This window comes from Neomonachus schauinslandi, chromosome 6, assembly GCF_002201575.2.
Source record: "Neomonachus schauinslandi chromosome 6, ASM220157v2, whole genome shotgun sequence".
NCBI classification, from domain to species: Eukaryota; Metazoa; Chordata; class Mammalia; order Carnivora; family Phocidae; genus Neomonachus; species Neomonachus schauinslandi.
In genome coordinates this window covers 59,356,080-59,374,348 of record NC_058408.1, presented here as the reverse complement: position 1 = coordinate 59,374,348, position 18,269 = coordinate 59,356,080, and the positions used below count along the sequence as shown (strand labels likewise).

The 18,269-nt window shown below is 35.4% G+C and overlaps 1 protein-coding gene across 1 annotated transcript in view; it reads right to left on the bottom strand.

Moving 5' to 3' along the window:
- The window catches only part of FMN2 (formin 2), a 373,610-nt gene that overhangs the window by 162,479 nt on the left and 192,862 nt on the right, over positions 1-18,269 (bottom strand). Inside the window, exon 6 of the mRNA XM_021682678.2 lies at positions 16,117-16,178. Coding sequence (XP_021538353.1) covers positions 16,117-16,178 — 62 coding nt within the window. The remainder of the gene's footprint in view (positions 1-16,116; positions 16,179-18,269) is intronic.

Here is an 18,269-nt window from a genome sequence, read left to right as displayed (position 1 = left end):
ATTTTATGTTAAACTATGATTTCATCACATATGAATTCTTATATGATAGTTAAATTTTTATGCATATTTTATCTGCCCCACAAAAGAATATTCTTCTTGTGGGGGGAGGGGGGTACGAGGTACCCAATGCATTTCCTATAATTGTACCATGTACAAAAACGTAAGTTGTAAAAAAAACCATGTAAGCATAAAGTATTTTTCAGGGTATTAATAAACACTATTATTTTATATAAATTATTTAAATATTTAAATATTCAAGACTATACTTTAATATATACATTATTATACATGGAATTTTTCAGAAATGGAGCCACAAGGCATATCTAAGAAAAAAACATACTTCAACTTTACCGAGTGTTTACCATTTTATAAAATCCTCTAAGTTGTGATAAAGCCATTTTTAGCTGCTATATTTAAGTATTATAAATAAAAGGACAAATTTCTGTCTACTTCATAATATCTTCTAGTTCAATCATTTTCGAGCATTTACCTAATTAAATGGATCAATACTATTGTGGATTACTTTGTTACTTCTATTTTATATTATAGTGCATACATTAGATGATTTAAGTTCTATATGTAGATAGATTGTATTATCCATCAATTTCTTTCCATGTTGGTAAAAGAAACATTATAAATATTTGTTAAAATAAAGAAGCATTAGATGGGTAGGATGGAAAATTAATGGCAAAGTCTAACAGGTGCCCAGTCAGGATAGGCAACTCACTTAGGAAAGAGATTCAAAAAGGAAAGTGTAAGTGTTAACACTATTAACCTGGAAAGCAAATGCTGCTCTCTGAAGTGACCTGGTAAATTTCAAGGGACTAGTTTCTGTAGTGGGTCTAGTCATTTAAAACAAGATGAGTGGGGGGGGAGGGGGAAGGTCAGAAACAGGAAGGAGGTCCAGAGTTCTCTCTTTCTGTCTCCTTCATTGACGTACAAGGAAGATGATGATCTTGATGTGAAAATAGGTTACCAATGGGGAAATGTGTGAGGCAGCAATCCAAGCAGCTCAGCAACTACATTTTACTTGTGGTAGCAGATTCCGTAATGCACCATTAGGTATTTGGCTTTCTGTCACAACTGACAAAAAAGCAAGAGGGCTTCCATTGTAAAAGTAAAAGCTGAACCTCAAATTAACATTATGGAATATCTGATCACAGTTACTGTTTCTTCCTTGATATACATACCATCATTAAAATAATGATCAAAACCTTAACATTTTTAAAGATACAGTTGACCCTTGAACAACAAGGGCTTTGGGGGCTAACTTCCCATCCAGTCAAAAATTCACCTTTAAATCCCCAAAAACCTAATTACTAATTTGACAGGAAGACTTACCCCCAACATAAAGTCATTTAATGCATATTTTATATGTTATATGTATTGTATATATAGTATTCTTTTTATCTCAATTTTTCTTAAAATTTTCAGTATTTCTAGGCTACACAGTTCATCTGCAAGTTTTTTTCAAATTGTTGCAAGTCTCCAAAACATTTTTCAATGGATTTATTGAAAAAAGTTGTATGCAGAAGTGGACCCATGCAGTGCAAACCCATGTTGTTCAACTGTAATCTAAGAAAACTTGTCAAGGCTAGTGTTATAATTCACATTTACAGTTATTTACAAAAAAAATAAAATTTTTGTAGCGCTTACTGTGTGTGAAGGCAATGCAATACTAAGGGGGAGAAACAGACACAGAACTTTCATTATATAGGCGAGTATGAGAGTAAAGATAATCAGTGTATGGGTGTGGAATAGGCCAAGTGCTCCACAGAGGACATATGTGTTGCTATAAGTCTATAATAGGGAAGACTGCCTCAGGAAGGAAGGAATAAGAATTGAAGATTCAGAAACGTTCACTAGGAGGAGATGGCAGTAGGAAATTGCTGTCTGAAAGAACAGTTTTGTCCATTCTGTTCTAGCGGAAGGACCAGGAGGCTCTGAAAAATGGACAGGCCAGGTGACTGGAGGGCAAGCAGCTGGGCACTTGCTGCAAAGAAGGTGAAGTGGAACAGAAGTACTCAGAGAACTTACCTGCAAATAGTAAATAGCCATAAACTCTACAAGCCAGTAGTGAACATGAAAATATTAAGTGTTCTCCAATAAGTCAACATTTTAATATCACCAAATTAAAATCTCATATTAAAATAAAGTGAAAATGTATCTGAACAATCCCATATCATTTCTTTCCAATGCAGTAGTGTTAATCATTTTAACTCTCATTTTCCAAAGGAATTCACTGGAGCAAAGTTACTTCATCAAAAGAAACATAGCTATCAAGAAGTTAGCCAATAATGTTATGATTTGGCAGGCATTATCACATCTCAGATGAACAAAAAAGAAATGTAATTTCTGGTTTTTATTAAGTCTACAGAGCCAATCTGTAAGTGATTCAAGATCTAAAGCTTTCCCTTTTTAATTCTGAAATTCACCTTAAGCACATTTTTACTTGAAAATGAGCATACTTGCAGGAATTCCATGAACCAACTCAATAAAACAATGAAATATGAGAGTATGGTTTTAAAATAGCTACATGAAGAAAGCCAATACTCCTCTCACATTTGTTTGAAGAAACTAATGATTAAATGTTGCTTAAAACATGAATCAGTTAAATACTTCTAGGAAGTTATGGGAACACAGATGGTTAATCCAATTCATTTTCATTAATGTAATACGGTATACACTTTTGAGGATGCTATATCATGTGACATGTGCTATATCCTTCTTCCAGATTAAAGTTTATGGTATGTCAATACTACCCTAAGTAAAGATTACTAAAACTATAAATCATGCCTGTGAAATCCAATCCTGAGAAGTGTAAAGTTAAACCTCTAATTCTTTCTACCCTACTTGCTTTTTTTTTTCTCCTTCTAATTGGATTAGAGCTGTTTAATTACAAAACAGTGTGGGATTTTTTTTGCTTTTCCTATATATTTTATATTTTTTTCTTCACCTGAATTTCTAATAGGATTCACGTCAGGGTTTGGCTTGGTTTTAATATTTAACAGTAACATTTCTTGAATATGAAATAAAGGAAAAATCGAACCATTATCTGGAAAAAAAAAATTCAATTGATATTTACACAGGGACATTTTTACAGACATTTTTGGCTTGATGTTAATCATTCAAAACGCTAAAGAAAAAATAAGAACTCCACCTTAACTACTCCTCCACCCGCTTTCCACAGTCCATCACTTTCCACCTAACTTGCAAACTCACCTAGCCACATAAGGAGGATATGTTAAAAATTGGGAGCAATAGATATTTTTAACCAACTGTAAATATTATATACTGCTTATGAAGGGCCTTTACTCTCTGAACTCAATGATAGTCACTAACCCCAAATAAACTATAAAGATTTTTGTTTTAAAAAACTCAGTAGGATGTACTGTATTTAGTAACTATGTGGTTTCACTAGGTTTTAATTCCTCAGTAAACAGGAATTGGGCCCTCAGGATTGTGGTTTTTGAAATTAGGGTGTGTTTAGATTTGGAGACTGCCCAAAATTCATTCACATCTAGAAGAGAAAGCTGACTGCCAAACATATGCAATGAGGGGAGAAAAAAGATTACATTCTAAATAAGGTTTGTATAACAAATACTTCCATCTGTTTCACAGAGATCAAATAGAACTACTTTAAAACAGTCCGATGACATTTAAGCATCTGGCAAAAAGAAAGCATGTATTTATGGGAAAGGATTCAGGTTTGCTATGTTTTTTGTCCTCTAGGATAATTAGTGGAATGGTAAATAAGATTATTCCTCATATTTAATAACAAAACATGAGTTTAAACATTAACTTATTTTTTATACATAAAATTTAAATGTCCCCTCAAATATCACTATGAAACTACTAAGAAAAACTAAAACTCTATCCAAACACCTTTTGAAACACTGTTTCGGATCTGAGATTAATAATTACAGTTATTAACACAATAAAGTCTGAAAGATTTCCAAGGAGAACTCAAGCCAAGTACAAGCATGAACGTATCACTTTTTCCCTCTGGAGACATCTTCATATGAGCAAGGCTCAGTTCATATGCAGTGAGCACAATGTTAACCTTTGCAGGTAGGAAGCACTGGAGGGATACTGCAGGAGGAAGGGGGCTCCTCTTCCTGACTCTAGCATACAGGCCTTTGCCTTTTCTTCCTCCTGCTGCACAGGTAATCAGCAGTATAGGTGTGTGAGGACACCTGGGGATCCTCTGCCCAAACTGCAGCCTCACACCAGAGTGCAGAACCTCATGCCACGTAGGCCTGTTGACCTCTTCACGCCTGATGTGGATACCATGCACTATATGCACCTGCACTAGCCAGGGCTCACCTGTGACCTGAGATTTGTTTCCTGGGCTTTCTCAACACAGACACTGTACATGCCGGGCTTCATGCCCTCTGCAGCGTCCTGACTCCTGCATGTCTGCTGACCAGCTAGGGCTCACCTGCCACCCAGAAATTTGTTTCCTGCTCGCCCAGAGACTGGGGACCAGCTATGACCCAGGCAAACCAGTGGGCTGCAGCCATACCTTCTCCAGGGAGATTGCACCCCAGCCTCAGTGAGAGAGCTCCCCTTTCAATGAATTGAATGAAATTCAATGAATTTCAATGAATTTCATTCATCCCCTTTGTATGAATGACTAGACAACTCAAACCTAACAGGACCAAGATAGAATTCTTATTTCCCTATCCTCAGCCAAAGCACGTCCACATATCAGTTAATGGCAACCCTACTGTTTCTATTGCCTGGGCCAAATTTCTTGAGATCACCCTTGATTCCTCTTTCTCATAGTCTTTATCCAAATCATCAGCAAATTCTGTTGACTTATTCTTCAAAATATTTCCAGAATCTGACCACTCCTCGTCAGCTCCACTATTTCTACTATGGTCCAGGTCATTATCATCTCTTACCTCCTAACAGTCTCTGACATTTCCTCTTGGCTCCCCATAATCTATTCTTCAGTAGTCAAAAGTTTCCTTCTAAAATGTGAATCCTCTGATTAAAACTCTGTATGTATTAAAGTCCCATTTTGCTCAGAATAAAAGTCAAAATCTTACAAAGGCCTATAGTGCCCTAGAGGAGCTGGTCCCCTCAATACACCCTTGATTATCTCTGACTATACTCCCCTCCCATTTCATTTGAGCCATCCCGCTGTTCCTTGAATACATCAGACCTCTTCACACCTTAGGCTGACACCATCGCCAGGACACCCACATGGCTTTTCTTCCTCATCTGCAATTCCTACTTAAAATGTCATCTTTAGATAATAATATTTTAAATTGTACCAACCAGCCTGAGCAATCGCCATTCTCCTCAAATTGATTTTTTTTTTCTCCATAGCACAAAATAGTTTAAACATTATACATGCATCTATTCTAGAAAACCCTACATTTGAGGTCTTTAAAATAATTATACTGACTTCTTATAATGACTATTTATATCCAATTATTATAAATATCCTAAAATTCTAAAATGACATTTTCATGCAATAATTCCTACAGTAAGAACTGTAAGTGGAAAAAAACACATAAAAGGGCTACATATTCAATTATTTTTTAATAAGTAAGATAGTAACAATATTAAGTTATAACTATATAATAGATACTTCCTTGGAATTACATAACAGACATATTTCTGAAGGTCTGGGTTTACTGTTCAACTGCATTATGGTAACATTTCCCAAACTACAAAATACTAAATTGTTCTCACTATGTTAATTTGATTGAAGGTCTTGAAAGAAAAACAAAACAAAACAAAACAAATTTGATTGAAGGAAGGATTCAGTTAAAAATGCCTCTCCATCTGAAGTTTACCATTTAATTAGGCATATATTATGACTATACAGTTTTATTTTTAAGTTAACGATTCCCTCAACTTATTTGATTATGCAACACTTTGTTCATCACGACCTAGAAGAACAATAGCACTTCACTTAATCTAGTTTAGAAAACACAATACTGGGGAACACATGCATCCAAAAATGAATAAATTTCTTTTTGAACAAAAACCAAATTGTAGAGTACTAAATTCATTTAAATGTTAAGTTTTGTTCAGAAAAGAAAATAATTAACTACAATTACACATATAAAAAATACATTATGTTGTCCAAGATACAAAACAAAATTTTCTATATATAAAAAAGTCAGGAAAATATGACCACCTCAAAAAGGAAAATAAAACCTGCAGGTGCCAACACGAGTGATTCATATGTTCAAGTTATCAGACAAGATTTTAAATCAACTGTTATAACTATGTTCCATTACGTAAAAAAAATACTAAAAATGAGTAAAAAGATAAGGAATGTCAAAAATAATCACAAAAAATAGAACTTTATGTATTAAAAAAGTAACCAAATGAAAATTCTAAAAAAGAAAATTGCAATATTGAAAATAAAACTTTTTTATTGAATGGGTTGAAATAAAGATGACAGAGGAAAAAGTCAGTGAAAGCATCCAATATAATGAACAGAGAGAAGAAAATATTGGAAAACAAATGAACAGAGTTGGGGGGACCATTGTGAAAATATCCAAAGGTCTAAAATATGTGTAATTGGAAACTCAAAAGGAGAGGATTGAGAGAATAGGATAGAAAGAATATTTGAGAGTTGAATGATGGAAGGTAGAAAATTTTCCAAATGTGTTGAAACACAAATATACAGAATCAAGATGTTCATCAAACTCAATCACAATAAATAGAAAGAAAACAATACCTAGACATGTCTTAATGTTACCATGAGAAACAGTAGAGGCCAGCGGTAAACAGATTATGTTTATTAGGCACAAAGAAAGAAATGTCAACTCAGATTTCTATATCCAATGAAAATGTCATTCAGAAATGAAAGTCAATAAAGACATTCTAAGATAAAAGAAAATAAGAACTCACTATGGAAAGATCTTCACCCAAAGAATATTAAACACACTTCCTCAGGCTGAAGGGAACTTTTACTAGAGGGAAACCTGATCTTTAAGAACAAAGGATGAGGGAGTACTGTTAGCAAGATCCTCAAATAAGAGGCTGCAGACTCTTCTTCCCCACATGGTCACAGATTCAACAAAAACCACAATAACAATGACACATTTATCAATTCACTTTGTGAGAAATCCAGAAACTAGATGAGAGACTGCTGCACCCTGGGCAAGTATGAAGCAAGCCATATTGAAACTGATAGGAAAAGTTGAGACACACTCTTGTCATAATCTCCACCACTGGCACAGTGCCATACAATGGGAGACAACCCCCATCATCCATCTTCTCCCTGAGGAGTAAGGATTTTGGACTGCACAGAGAGTAACTGTTTTTTTTCTGGTTACTACCCAAGGGTCTAGCTTCTAACTCACTTGTCTCTGAGAAGTGACAGAGTCCAACATTCACTGCTACCTATGAGGGCTACAGAGAACATAGCAACAGTTTGAATGAGAGTACAGACACTTGACGTAGGTCCTCCCTCTAGCCCAGGGCACAGAGAATGAGCAGCGAACTCCAGCTCCCAGCTCTCACTAAGAAGTAGAGAAGGAGTTGGACTAGACATCTAGCATCACAACTTTTCTGGCTATTACCAAAGAGATTGACTTCTAACTTACCTGTCTCAGACAGCAGCATTCACTAGTTCCGTGCAGGGTTCATGGAACAAGTAGTAGTTTGAAAAGCATGCAGGTCCTTGCCAGAGCTACTTCCCCTGGCTCAGCACAGAACAAGCAGGCAATAAATTCCACCTCCCAGCACCTCTCTGAGGAGTGAAGGAGTTGGACCATACATACAGCATCCCAACTTTTCCAGCAGTTTCTCAAAACACCAGCTTCCATCTTGTGATGAGCACTGGGTGTTATACGCAACTAATGACTTGTTGAACACTACATCATAATAATAATAAGAAGAAGAATGCCCCAAAGAGAAAAAAAAAATATTTCAGACACTAAAAAAAGAAGAAGAAGAAATAAGCAACCTAACTTTACACCTCAAGGAACAAACTACATCCAAAGTTAGAAGAAAAAGAGAAATAATAAAAATTAGAGCAGAAATAAAATAGAGACTATAGAAACAATAGAAAAAAAAATCAGTGAGGGGCGCCTGGGTGGCTCAGTCGTTAAGCGTCTGCCTTCGGCTCAGGTCATGATCCCAGGGTCCTGGGATCGAGCCCCACATCGGGCTCCCTGCTCTGCGGGAAGCCTGCTTCTCCCTCTCCCACTCCCCCTGCTTGTGTTCCCTCTCTCGCTGTGTCTCTCTCTGTCAAATAAATAAAATCTTAAAAAAAAAAAATCAGTGAAACTAAGAGATTTTTTAAAAGGTAACCAAATTAACAAACCTTTAGCTAGAATAACCAAGAAAAAAAGAGAAGACTCAAATAAATACAACCAGAAATTAAAAAGAAGACACCACAACAGATGCCACAAAAATAAAAAGGATCATGAGACTACTACGAAAAATTGTAAGCCAACAAAATGGATAACCTAGGAAAAAACAGATATGTTCCTAGGAATATACAACCTACTAAGGCTGAATCAAAAAGAAAAAGAAAGTCTGAATGGACCTATAATAACTAAGGAGAATGAATTGGTAATCAAAAATCTCCCAACAAATAAAAGCCCAGGACCAGATGGCTTCACTGGCAAATTCTACCAAACATTTATTTATTTATTTTTAAAGATTTATATATTTATTTTTAGAGAGAGAGAATCTCAAGCAGACTCCCTGCTGAGCATAGAGCCCAATGCAGGGTTCGATCTTACAACCCTGAGATCATGACCTAAGCTGAAATCAAGATTCGGATGCTTAACTGACTGAGCCACCCAGGAGCCCCATCTACCAAACATCCAAAGGACACAAAATCAACATGCAAAAACATCAGTTGTGTTTCTCTACGATAATCCTATCTATAATAACATCAAAAAGAATAAAATATTTAGGCATAAACTTAATTAAGAAATTGAAAGATTTGTACACTGAAAACTATAAAGCATTGATGAAAGAAAGTAAGGATGACACATTCTATGTTCATGGATTAGAAGACTAAATATTGTTGAGATGTTAATACTGCCCAAAGCCATCTACAGATTCAATGCAAAATCCCAACTTCTTTTTTTTTTTTGAACAAAAATAGGAAAAACAAATCTAAAATTCATTTGGAACAATAAAAGGCCCCAATCAGATAAAATGATTTTGAAAAAGAACAAATCTAGAGGCATCACACTTCCTAATTTCAAATTATATTACAAAGCTACAGTAATTAAGACAATATGATACTGGCATAAAGACATATATAGAGCAATGGAACAGAGAGCACAGAAATAAATCTATAAATATACAGTCAATTGATCGTCAACCAGGGTGCCAAGAATACACAATAGAGAAAGACAGCCTCTTCAGCAAATGGTGTCGGAAAATGGGATCTCCACATGCAAAAGAATGAAACTGGACTCTTATACCATACACAAAAATCAACTCAAAATGAGCCAGAGACTTAAATGTAAGACTGGAAACTATAAAACTCCTAGAACCCATAGGGAAAACATTCATGACATTGGTCTCGGCAAGGATATTGAGGATATGACACCAAAAGCACAGCCAACAAATACAAAAACAAACAAGTGGGACTACAATATTGGCAAACCATGTATCTGATATAGGATTAATTTTCAAAATATATAAGGAACTCCAATAACTCAATAGCAAAAAAAACTAATAATATGATTAAAAAATAGGTTGGGGCACCTGGGTGGCTCAGTCGGTTAAGTGTCTGACTCTTGATTTTGGCTCATGATCTCTGCTTAAGATTCTCTCTCTCCCTCTCCCCCTGCTTGCACTCACTCTCTCACTTTCTCATGCTCACGCTAAAAAAAAAAAAAAAAAAAAAAGGCTAAAGACTTGAATAGACATTTTTCCCAATTAGACATACAAATAGCCAAGAGATATATGAAAAGATGCACGATATCACCAGTCATTAGGAAAATGCAAATCAAAACCACAATGAGGTATTATCTCACACCTGTTAGGATGGCTATTACCAAAACAAACAAACAAAAAACAAAACAAAACACAAGGACAGTAAGTGTTAATGAGGATGTGGAGAAACTGAAACTATTGTATACTGTCAGTTGGGATGCAAAATTGTATGGCTGCTATGGAAAGCAGTATGGTAGGCCCTCAAAAACTTAAAAATAGACTACCATATAATCCAGGAATCTAAAAGAATTGAAATTAGGTTCTCAAAAGAGATGGTGCACTCCTATGTTCATTGAAGTACTATTCACAATAGCCAAGATATGAAAACAAATGTCCACTGATGGAAGAATAGAGTTAAAAAAAATATGATATATACATATATACAGTGGAAAATATTCAGCCTTTAACAATGAAGGATATCCTACAATATGTGACAACATGGATGGACCTTGATGGTATGATGCTAAGTTAAATAAGGCTGACATCAAACAACAAATACATGAGGTATCAAAGAAGAAAATAACAGAATGGTGGTTGCCAGGAGCTGAGGGCGGTGGAAAACGGGGAGTTCCTAATCAACATATATAAAATTTCATTTATGCAAGATGAAAAAAATTCTAGAAATGTGCCGTACAACATTGTTTCTATAGATAACAATAGCATGTTGTACAACTAACAATCTGTTGAAAGGTGAGGACTCATGTTAAATGTTCTTACCACCAAAAAAACCCAAAAAACAAAGGGAGAGTCTCAGAAATGTTGAAAATGTAAGTAAATATGAAAGACTATATTTAAGTTCCTTAAATATATATTACCATTTAAAACAAAAATTACACCAGTGTCTCATGGAGTTGTACACATCCCGTAAGCATTACTCGTGTGACAACTAAAACACTAAATATGTAGGAGAGACAATAAAAAGCCCTATATGGTATCATCGAGGTTTCTACATTTTATAATGTTTACTCTGGGTAAATAGAGTGTCAAAGGTTAGGGATGTATATTGTAATTCTTAGAGCAGCAAGTTAAATATATATATATATGCATACATACATATAGGACAGAGGACAACAGCCAAGGGACAAACAAAAAATTACAGACCTAAATCCAACCATAACAATAATTATGTTAAATGTTAACAATTTAAATGTTCCAAGAAGGAAAAGACTATCAGAGTGGATAAAAAAGCAAGACCAAAATATATACTACCTACAAGACATTCTAACATAAGTGATTCTAACATGAAGACAAAGGTAAGTTGGAAGTACATGGATAGAACAAGAAAACCCATGCAAACAGTAAGTATCAGAATGGTAGAATGGCTATTTAAGTATCAGTTAAAATAAACTTCAAGACCAAATATTACCAGAGGAAAGAATTTCATAATGATAAATGCAACCTTCAACAGAAAGATACATCTAAGTGTGTATGGGTCTAATAAGAAAGCCTCCAAATATAGGATGCAAAATTGACAGAATTAAAGGGAAAAATTTTAAATTCCACAATTCTCTTCAAATGTCCTAAAATCCCTAGCTAAACCTAGCCACTGCCTGCTTCCACATCTCTCCTCCTGCCCATTCCTTCCTGAGCTATTTACTCACACATACTTTCTTCTCCCCACTGGGCTTACTCCTCTTTCATGCTCCCAAATCTTGGCACACACTGTTCTCTCTGCTTAGAACACTTTCATTTCCTTTTTTGGTGACTCCTACTTTCACTCCAAATGTCCCTTCCTCAGAGATGCTTTCCCTGCTGATTACATGTTTTCAGAGCCCATCTGTGGGTGCACTGCTCTCTTTCCTTCTCTCTCTTTCTGTGTGTGTGTGTACATGAACCAGAGGAAGGCATCATCGTGAAAACTGGAGGAATCAAAGCACGGAAGCCATTACTACTGAGTACTGGTCATGGCACCAGTGCTTGACATTTACATAAAAATATGTAAATATTTTTAATGAAATAAATAATGAATATTTAATGAATAAATAAAGAGACTAAATTATTTATCTTTCTTTTAAATCTGAGGGATATCTGAGCATGCTTTGACAAAGGAGAGCTGGGGGAGGAAACAAGTACAGAATGAGAACAGCTCACTGGTTGGAACATAAGGACACAAAGGTATTCCTAGAATTTGTTTAGATAAAGAGAAGGTGGTAGTGAGAAACGAAGACAAATTGGTGCATATTAATCAGATGGCTTAATCTCCATGTATAGGTGAATTAGAAGCCGGGAGTGTGCAAGGAAGGGAGCTGGCGTGATAAACTGAATATTTTACTGTGCCGAGCTTCTGTTTCAAAGAGTTCATTCATTCATTCCTTCATTCATTCATTCAACACCATTAAATAGCATCTAGAAGATATAAAACTTCTATTAGAGTTACATGGGTTGCTGGGCTGCCCCTAACGAATATACTGTAGACGAAAATAGGTAGAATGCCAGTCCCCTATGGAATAGTAAACTCATTGGTTTCATGTAGTTAGAACTACAACTTCTTCTGGGTATGCCCTTGTGTGATTTGGAGTAGGACAGGAGGGACAGAGTATTAAAAACATGGTTATATTATCTCATGCTGAATGAAACTATGGCATATTTTAATCTAGCCATGATACTGTTGTAAAATTTGAGGAGAGTCTGTAGGAAGTAGGAAGGACCCCCACCAAGGTACACCAGAGATGTACATTCATACAGCATGCTGCTTTATTTTTATCAGTCATATGTAAACATACAGGCTATTAGCAACTAAAAAACATAGAAAAAATTATCTGCACTGTGCACTAAAAAATAAACTATAACTGGTTCTATGGTGTTGGGTTCATCTTGGGTTCACCGAAGTACGTATTATTCAGTATCAACTAAGAAAAGAAAGCCCAAGCTTCTTGTCAGTCCACTGGATGGACACTCAAAAGATTCAAGGTAATCTAAGAAAAGGCAAGATTTCTCTAGCCACCAGGGGCTCTTGAGGCAATAATCTCCAAATTACATCAACATGAAGGAAACAAACATGCTCAGTTTGCCCTACAACAGAATGTTCTTATTTTAATTCAAACTACTTTTGAAAAATCACACATAATCTAATGAAATATTTCTGGAATAGTAATGGTTAACTATTTACATAGTAACTCTGAATCTTTGAAGAAATATTTCTGAAATCGTCATATTTACACTGATCTTTCAAAAAAGTACAATATTTGAAATACGGTGATATAAACAATTTTCACCTCCCTCAATTATAAAACCATACCAAGAACAAAAACAGGTCACTCTTTAATTAGTAATTATTATGAATGTTATATACAAACCATTATGCTAAATATGGAATATAAAAATCCTACTAATAAGGAATTTATAGTTCAGTTGAAAGATAAGACATATGCCCACATAATGATAATATAAAACACAAAATGGGCATGTGCCCAAGGAAAAGATGACAGAAAGCATGACAAGATTTCAAAGATGTCCTAAATATAAAGGACATTATTGGAACAACTGGCAAAACTTGACTGGGATCTGTGGATTAGATGATAGTAATATATCAATGCCAATTTCCTAATCTTGATGGTTGCATTATGGTTAAAAGTTAAGTATGCAGGGATAATCGGGCCTAAGGTTGGCAATTTATTTGCAAATAATGAGAAAAAAAAAAAAAAAGTTCTTTGTACCACACCTGCAACTTTATTGTATCTTTGAGATTGTTTCAAAAGCTAAAACAGGGCGCCTGGGTGGCTCAGTTGGTTAAGCGACTGCCTTCGGCTCAGGTCATGATCCTGGAGTCCCTGGATTGAGTCCCACATCGGGCTCCCTGCTCGGCAAGGAGTCTGCTTCTCCCTCTGACCCTCCCCCCTCTCATGTGCGCTCTCTCATTCTCTCTCTCTCAAATAAATAAATAAAATCTTTTTTAAAAAAAAAAGCTAAAACAAATTTTAAAATGATGATTGTGAGTAAAGTAGTATCATTCTGAGTTTTACAGCTTTTAATAAGTATTCTCTATTAATTCATGTTGCTTGTAAACATAGAGGTATTTATTCTGCTTCACTTGGCAAATCCTTGAGACCCTTGAGGAAAAGGTCCAGTTTTACTTTAATTTACATGGCACACAACCTTCATTACCCTTAATCTTAAACCAATCTTAGATGTAATCATCTGTAATTTGACAATCATAGTTCTATGCCCACACTTATTTTTATTTACAAAAAAATCAAAGCATAATAGTATTGAGTAGTCTAGAAAACTCTACATCCATTTGATGGTGACAAAAAGTTGATGTTATTATGAATTATTAGAAACCCCATTTATAAATGAGAATATGGAAACTAAAGAATGAAGACATATATCTGTTTAATTGTGGTGCTGGAACCTGAACAGAGTTCTTACGACTTTTTAATCCCATGTTCTTTTCTACCAAACAGTGCTATCTCAGGTCCTTTTGAAGGCTCTGTTCAGTTATCACCATGAGTCAGGAAATTTTTTGCTTAGAGCACAGTCCTGAAGGGAGGTGACCAGGTGACCAAGCCAACTCTGAGTTGTAAGAACCTCTCTGTCTATTTTTCTAAAAAGCGTTAGATAGCAATAGTATTTCTTCTTCATAAATCATAGGCTATAAGGCACTTAGTGGATTAAATGAATCAATACAAATACCCAGACTTGGAATAATGCTTGGTGCATAATAGACATTAAACTATTACTATTTCTAAAAATTCAGGAAATTTTAGGACCCTAAACAACTGAAAAGAAGGCATTTGAATAAAAGCATCTTGCATGAATAGGGAATTATTTCAATTGTTTCTTAATTAAGAGGGAGTTCCTTGCTTTGCTATTTGGCATATTCATTCGCTAAATGAGGAAGTCTTTATCTACTGCTGTTGTCTATTACTCAAAAAAAGCACAGGGCGCCTGGGTGGCTCAGTTGGTTAAGCGACTGCCTTCGGCTCAGGTCATGATCCTGGAGTCCCGGGATCGAGTCCCGCATCGGGCTCCCTGCTTGGCAGGGAGTCTGCTTCTCCCTCTGACCCTCCTCCCTCTCGTGCTCTCTGTCTCTCATTCTCTCTCTCTCAAATAAATAAATAAAATCTTTAAAAAAAAAAAAAAAAAAAAGCACAGATTTTTGCCTCAGCATTTATCCCTAGAAAACTGAAAACCTTGTATAAAAATAGGTCAGTCCCCAGTATTTTCTACTTCATGACCCACAATTCTTAAAATATGAACATTTTAAACCCTCATTTACCCTTCTCAAAGTGTCAACCATACTCTTTACATATAGCAGGTTACAGTAAATTATGACTGGGCTACCAGACCCCACTGGAAATAATCATTAATTATTTTGCACAAGAAATCCTCTTGCTACTAAAAAATGAAAACAGCACAAATAGATATTCAATACAGATCATTATTTCCAGTGGGTATCAATCAGTTTGAACAGGCAAACTGTATCTGAAAACCACATGATAGCCCAAAAGAGGTTTTGAAATAAACCCTGTCTAGAGATTCCATTCATTAATTCATATGAACATTTATTTAACATTTACTAAATACTTCCTATGTGTCCAATAATCCTTAACCTTAGATGCTGGGGATATTGCCATGCATAAAACAAATATTTCTCCCTCTTTCGACTTGTATTTTAATGGAAGTGAACCGGGAATTATCATGAATTCTATTTGTATGTTATACACACTTACCTATTATTCATAATGGATTCTTTAATTTCCTCTACTGTAGGTGGCTATTAAAAAAATCTAGCCTGTTACTACTTGAACTAATATGACTGTGAACTGTGATTTTTGAACAAGTCTTCTGACCTTGCTATGCCTGAACTTCCTCATATGTAAAATGGGGATAATAATTGAACCTATCTAGAGTTTTCATGTGGAAATTAACTGAGTTAGTGCACAGAACAATGCTCAGCTCAAATTAACCTCTACATAAGTATTGACTATTATATTTCAAAAGAGGGATTGTGAATGACCTCACATACAGCATGCTTTGAACCACAATCTTTGAAAATATGAGACCACACATTTGTCCAGTAGGTTTCCTAGAAAGTATTTTAACAAACTTATACTTAAGTAACTTCAGTGCACCCAGATCAATTTTTCTTAAAGGACATTAAGACAATGAGTCTAGATGTACATATTGGCAAGTATTGTGTATTATATACTCACACATAAAATTCCTTCTATTACTCACATTCTCATAGAGAGCTTGAAGGGTCTCCAGATCAACCACAGAATTGTCCAAGTTCACAACAGCTGTGAAAAAAAACATACGAAAGAAAGAATATAAATTCCCATTTAAGCCAGTTGTGAAAAGATATCTGACCATCTTGAACAACAGTGACCTTCTCCAGAATAGTGTTCTAATTTCAACGCACCCACTTACTCCACTACCAAGACTGTGTCCAAGGAATTTCAACGGGGGTAAAGTGTAAACCTTTCACTTGTCCCTCAAACACAAAATCCCATGAATATGACCCAGTCAAAGGTCAAAGATAAACTGTGAGTCTGTCTTTCAAGGTCCAACTGCATGAATTTGAAAAATTTGCTGAATACTAGAAAAACGGGCAAATCACTCCTGTTACTGTCACATCCCATTTTGTGAGGGACTGAAGGACTTAATATAAAAATAAAAGATGAATTTTCTGTTATAATTTTTTACATTGTTATAATCAAAGGACAATTCATTAATTATGGTATTGAGATTAACACAGATGCACCCTTAAAAATCCATTCTTTTTTTAAGTAGGCTTCATGCTCAGCACAGAACTCAACATGGGGCTCAAATTCACAACGGTGATATTAAGACCTGAGCCAAGATCATGAGTCAGATGCTCAACTGCCTGAGCCACCCAGGAGCCCCCAAAATCCATTCTTAACGTACAAACTACCCATGCTTATACAAGGAAGAAGTGGAATGGATAATCAAAAACTGGGAATACGTTCTTAAATGCATTTCTTTTTTTTTTTTTTTGAAGATTTTATTTATTTATTTGAGAGAGAGAATGAGAGAGAGAGCACATGAGAGGGGGGAGGGTCAGAGGGAGAAGCAGACTCCCTGCTGAGCAGGGAGCCCGATGCAGGACTCAATCCTGGGACTCCAGGATCATGACCTGAGCCGAAGGCAGTCGCCCAACCAACTGAGCCACCCAGGCACCCTTAAATGCATTTCTTTTGGCCTGAGAAGCATGTTGGATTTTGGAGTCAGTATGTTTTATAACTCAGTTTGGGCACAGATTAATCAAAAACGTTCTGCATTACCTACATATATATTAGCTGGAAATGATGTGAATTTGCCCTGATCAGATTTGTGCCAAGTAGCCAATGAAGCTCCTATGTATGGGATTAAAGATTTCTGGGAGAAAAATCACAAAGTAGATAATCACAAATTGGTTAGATTTATTTTGATAATTGAGGCATTTCACACTGTCTTTTCTCTCAAAGCCTAAAGTACATGAGACATTTTCTAGTTGACTCTGGCAAAATACCAAGAATGAATTAAAAAAGACAAGTGAGAAATTGAAGCATATGATGGATGAGAAATCTAACCAAGATAATTTAGCATTTCTATTTGGAGCTGGGAACAGAGCCCAGATTCACCAACAAAGATCATAGTAAGTAGAATATGATACTTCCACCCTAATAATATTCCACTATCTCCATTTCCAACAAATTATGTCTCAAATATCAATCTAAGAATTTGATTAAGATTTTCAGACAAATCTTTTCACTCCTTAGACCACATAAGGCAAACATATCACAATCTGTTTAGCAACTCAAAGTGGTAAAACCAGCCCAACCAACTTTGACTATATTTCAGAAATTAATTAAAAGGGGTTAATAAATGATTTTTACTGGAGGTAATATGCCTATAATGTAACAAAATGTATAAAACCCAAATAAAGATAGCAAATTCATGTGTAAAGTTATCCCCTTGGATTTGTACATTGTCTAGCCCTTAAAGAAAATTTACAGTGAACCCAAAGATCTCTGACTTTGAAATTCATTAGATAATAATCCAGTATTTCTACATTCCTCTGGTGACACAGCAAAAGATTGATGGGAAAACAATGAAAGAAATGCCAGTAGTCAACTTAGTGTAAGATTTCATTCTCGGAACAAGGTAAAGACACAATAAAATCATTCGTACTTAAGTCAAAACTCTTCATAAAAGATACAATTGTCCTCTGATGTTATCCATAGTTTTAAAACATGTTATTCCTACAAGTGTTCCCCACATGAAACTTTGTGTGTATAAGTGTGGTTTCTCGTCGGTTTATCTCACACAATGTCAGGTACTGAAGAATATCTTAATAAATGCCATGTGGTCCTAATCATTGGTATATG